Source organism: Nicotiana attenuata, unplaced genomic scaffold (genome assembly GCF_001879085.1).
Source record: "Nicotiana attenuata strain UT unplaced genomic scaffold, NIATTr2, whole genome shotgun sequence".
Classification (NCBI taxonomy): domain Eukaryota; kingdom Viridiplantae; phylum Streptophyta; class Magnoliopsida; order Solanales; family Solanaceae; genus Nicotiana; species Nicotiana attenuata.
The window spans coordinates 217,268-222,662 of NW_017671312.1; the positions used below are offsets into that span (position 1 = coordinate 217,268).

At 37.6% G+C, this 5,395-nt stretch overlaps 1 protein-coding gene across 1 annotated transcript; it reads left to right on the plus strand.

Moving 5' to 3' along the window:
• The first annotated feature begins 510 nt into the window (after positions 1–510).
• On the plus strand, positions 511–5,154 carry LOC109207476 (CTL-like protein DDB_G0288717). Its single transcript, XM_019370406.1, has 3 exons — positions 511–1,768; positions 4,256–4,598; positions 4,714–5,154. The coding sequence occupies exons 1-3, from the start codon at positions 756–758 to the stop codon at positions 4,978–4,980; spliced, it is 1,623 nt and encodes a 540-aa protein (XP_019225951.1). The 5' UTR covers positions 511–755; the 3' UTR covers positions 4,981–5,154.
• Positions 5,155–5,395: the final 241 nt, after the last annotated feature.

Here is a 5,395-nt window from a genome sequence, read left to right on the forward strand (position 1 = left end):
GGAGGAGACCTTTGAGTAATAAAGCAAGAAGTCTAGATTACGGGTTACAAATCTTTGTAAACACCGTTGTTGAATCAATAAAGCTAGATCCCAAGTTATCAACGAGATTCCTTCTTTATCTTCTTTGCTTTTACAAATGCACAACAACATGTCAAAGATGTAAGCTTATCAATTATGTTTGATGCCTTTTAATCATTCTAAGAAATATTACATAAACTCAACCTCATTTGATTCTCGTATCCAATATGTCTAGATCTAAAGTTGATTATGTTTGGCTAGGATTTACTTTTATTTTATCATTAATTGGTTTAACTAAAAGGTCCAACACTTTTTGGTCAAACATACAATATGCGTGGAATCAATATAGAAATAATTTAGTACTTATAATAAATTTGTTACATATATGAGCCGAATAAAACGAATAAATACACAGGATTTAATAGACTGATCACTCCAATTAATACACCAATTTTCAAAGCTGGTTATGAATCTTGAATTACACCAACAAAATCAGATTGTAATTATCCAACACTGACAAAACCTTATACTGGCACGTTGTTAGCTAGCTTAGTACCGATCTACCCCCCGAATAGAATAACACCAAATTGTCTCACGTGGCTAGCTTTCACCACCGACCACAACCTCGTCATCATCACCATCATCTCCCCCACCCACCATGAAATTTATGAAATCCACCACCACCCCATTTTTCAAGCCGCCAACCAACAAAGATTCTTGATCATTTTTTTTTTGCCATGGAAACCAGTGAAGACCCAAATAAGCTTTCTTCTACTCTTGTTGACCCCACCACCCAACCCCTTCTAACCCCTCATAACTACCCTGGCCAATCTTCTTTAGACCCAGAAGACCAAACTCAGTTCCTTCAGATCTCTTACAACTTTGGTCCAAGACCCTTTAAAGATCTTCCCTTTCTTATCCTTTTTGCTCTCCTTGTTTTATCCATTTTTGGTTTTGGTATTTTTGCTTCTGTTCATAAAAATCCTCATCATTCTCAACTTTCCTCTTTTACCTACAATTTCACCTCCTCTTCTTGTACCCTTCAAAGTTCTACTTCTAGTTACAACTTTTTTGAACTTTACTCCTCTGATTCTAGTTTTTTGAAGAGTTTGATTTGGACCCTTGTAGTTACTTTAATTTTAAGCATACCCTTTGTGCTGTTTGTGCTTTTCTTGCTCAAGCGTTACACAAAGCAGATAGTTTATGCTTCACTTCCCTTTTTTGTAATTGTACCCGTGTTTCTTGATATTTACTGGTTTGTTGCTTGTACTGTGAGCTCCAAATGTAGTGAAGATTTCCCTTTAGCTTATAGGATTTTGGTGCTTGTTTTTGTGTTGTTGTTAATTGGGCTTCTTGTTTGGATTTTTGTAGCTAATTGGCATAGGATTGAGTTGACTATTAAGATTATTGGGGTTGCTTCTTATGCCCTTTCTAGGAATTTGGGGTTGTTTGGAGTGCTTCCAGCATTGACTTTAGGACTGTTAGTGTATTATGCTCCCATTGTTGTTTTCTTGGTTTTTGCTAGGTTTAATGGAGAGGTTATACCTAAGGAAAAGAATGGGGAGTACTATTGTGTATGGAAACAGGATAGATGGGTTCCTGCTTATTATACTTTTGCTATTCTAACAATGCTGTGGTCTGCGACGGCGATGATTGAGGCACAGGTTTATGTGATAAGTGGGACAATTGCACAATGGTATTTCTCCAAGGATGAATCAGGTCCCAAAAAGTCTATGAGAAGTGCTTTGAGGTCAGTTCATACTCTTTAACTTCGATGGTGAAGTGCCTATCTTTGTATGAGCTTATTCTTAATTATCTATGCAAATGATAGCAGAAAAATAAAAACTGTAGAGAGCACCTTATTGTCCTTCTTCTTGCATGCAATGGCTATGTTTCTGTTATAGTTCTACACTGCAACTGATCCTGGAATTATATTTGTAGTATGTCTGGATTTCATTTCTGGCCCCTTGCATTTTAGGCAGTTTTACTCCCTTTGGCATAGGCATAAAGCCTCAGTAACGAATGACACTAGTCAGTGGTGGTGCATTGACTAGATGGTCCTAGACTAGCTGGAACTCAACCATTCAACTTGTTCATGCTTTCAATCATTACTCAGCTATCAGTATGATTAAGTACCAACAAATGCGTCCCGAGGATTAAAAAAAAAAGAATATAGGAAAAAAACATGTCCTTAGGGCTTTGGTTCAACAGCAAAGTGGCAAAGGTAGTACCACATTGGATGCGTGGTAGGTGCGCATCACAAGTTCGAATAGTGCTGGCGAACCACGTATGGTATTTAAAGTGAATCGGACTTCTCGATTATCAAAAAAGAAAAAGGAAACGTACAATTGCTCTTTCCAGGTGTAACTCAAATCTAATTTGAAATTTCTCGGTTTGGCTGTTTAATTATTAGGCATTATTTTTTCTCTAATCAAACCATGTGAAAGGAGAGTTGAGGGAGGGAGGAGGGAGGAGGGACAAGCATAAGCCACTACCAGGTTTGGCATTATTTACTCTAGTTATGGATGAGTTAATCAACACAATACAAGATGAGGTTCTAGTTATGGATGAGTTAATCAACACAGTACGAGTATGGTTGTAGACTAACTGGAACTTAACCACTTGGCTTGTTCATGCTTTTAATCATTACTCAAAATCAGTATGATTAAGTACCAGAAAATGTGTCTGGAGGAAAAAGAAAAAAAGAAGAATATAGGAAAAACATGTCCCTAGGGCTTTGGTTCAATGACAAAGGTAGTATGACGTTGGATGTGTGGTAGGTGCGCATCACAAGTTCGAATGTTGCTGGTGAACCAAGTATGGTATTTAATGGAGCTGATTTCTTGATTATCATCTACAAGTACTCTTTCCAAGTGTAACTCAAATCTAATTTGAAATCCCTTGGTTTGGCTGTTTTATTATTAGGCATTATTTTTCCGTAATCAAACCTTGTGGAAGGAGAGTTGAGGGAGGGAGGGAGGAGGGACAAGCATAAAGCCACTGCCAGGATTGACACTATTTACTCTAGTTATGGATGAGTTAATTAACACAATACAAGATGAGGTTCTATTGTGTATACTATTTGCTAACATGTTATGCTGATTGATGAAGCCAGCGAGGTTGTCAACCAAAAGTATGAACTATGGAGAAACATTTTAGAGAGTAAGAGTTTTAGGATAAGTAGTAGTAAGACTGAATATATGCAGTTTAGTCAGTATAAGAAGACTGGAATTGAGGTTGATTAGACAGGTTTGTGGTGCCTACATGCAAGCAAATCAAATATCTAGACTCATTATTCCAGGAAAATGGCTTGATAAACGAATATGTACACATAAAATCAAAATTGGATGGTTGAAAAATAGAAGTGCTATCGAGGTCTTAGGTGATAGAAGGATGCAGACCAAAATGAAAGTTAAGTTCCATAAAAACAATCATAACACTAGCAATGTTGTATGGCAGTGACGGTTGGGCTGCAAAAGTCCAACACATCCACAAGATGAGTATCGTGGAAATGCGACGCTAAGATAGATGTGTGGCCATACAAAATTAAACAAGATTAAAATGAGAAGGTCGCTTGAGCTGATTTGGTTGTGTCCTGCATCAACCACTTGATTCACAGGTCCGTAGGTGTGAGACCATGGTAATTGAAGGCGTTTAAAAGGGGAGGAGGTAGACATAAAGGAAATTGTTTCGAAAAATTTACAATCCCTTGGAGTCCATGCAGAGTCTGCGAAAGATAGGGCACAATAGAAGGAAAATATATGTATAGGCGATACCAATTAGTTGGTAGTTTACATGTCCTTTTAAGCAAAAAAGAAATTAGTTGGTTAATACGTTTACTTTAGGTTGTATGATTTCTAGGTGTCTTTGTGCTCTATTAGAGATTTTTGTACCAGTAGAAATATATAGGACTTTTAGTACTTTTATGTTTATATTTTTATTTTGTGTTAAGTTGGCTGAGATTAGTTAAAAATGGAGAAACATGGTCCGTAAGGGTTCATATATCCAACCCCAACTTGTTTGGACTGGGGCGAAGTTTTTTTTTTTCAATTCAATGATGAAATTTTTGCCGTAGTTATTGATGTCGAAATGATGAAGTCGATACTGCTTTGCTATATGTTCTTGTTTCAGCTTCATGAATAACTGCCTGGATCTTTTCTAAATTTTCTGGTTTTTCTCGAGAGCTTTTTTTTGGTGCTAGTTTCTTTTTTCATGATTGTTTTGTGGAAATTCGCAGACATGCGTTTGGTCCATCCTCGGGCACAGTATGTTTCTCTGGGTTACTAATCTGTGTGGTTCGTATGGTTCGTGCTATGGTTGATAATGCAAGACAAGAAGATTCTGGAATTGTGAACCTTATTCTGCGATTTTGTGCCAATACCTTGCTGTCAGCAGTTGAGTTTGTGAATAAATTCACCATAAACTTTGCAGCTATAACTGGTGAAGCATATTGCACCTCTGCTAGGATGACGTATGAACTTCTAAAACGCAATCTTCTATCTCCAGTTTTTGTGGAGACCGTCTCCACTCGCATACTGGCTGGAATAATCTTTGTTCTCTCAACAATATATGCAATATTGGTGAGTCGTTCTGGATATTGATCAACAATATATGCTATATGGTTAAATGCTTTTCATTATCCGCCTTAAAGGAAGAAAAAAATAAGAAAATACGTTTGGTTATTTTTGCTACTAGGTTTTTGTTGTGGTAAGAGCTGCCAGTCATCTTGGTGTCGAAGCATACCTTGTTGCTGCTCTGGCATGGCTGCTGCTGATGGTGGTTCTTGGTTTCTTCGTGCACGTTTTGGATAACGTTATCGACACAGTATATGTTTGCTATGCGATTGACAGAGACAGAGGAGAGGTATGTAAACAGGAAGTTCATGATGTTTATGTGCACCTTCCTATCAGTAGGGGTCATAGTTCCGCCGCTTACGGTGCCAGAAGTCCCCTTGTTGTATAACAAACATTTGGTTAAATTCAATGTGTTGTATTCTGTCTGTAATTCTTCTCCTTTTTCCGGGTTCATTTTGTGATTGCTGAGTTTCCCTGTTAGGCAAGTTGTGCATTGAGTTCTGTATAACAGCGTTTTTCCAATAAAGATGAAAATATGCTATCTGTGCCATTATTTCTGTTAGTTCCTGTTTCACGTTCAGATTACTCAAAGCATGGAAAGAGCAGGTTTTCATTGGTCGTCGGTGGTTTTAGGCTATACTGTATCATGCTTTTGCATCGTTTGATACGTTTGCTTGTTGATACTCATTCATCGCGTCTACAAGGGATCGAGTTAGAAAGTAATTACTTCCATTATTTCTTTGGGATAGCTTAGAAATCTTCGAGGGTCAGTTAGCGCACGGTTCGATGGATAATGGCTCGGT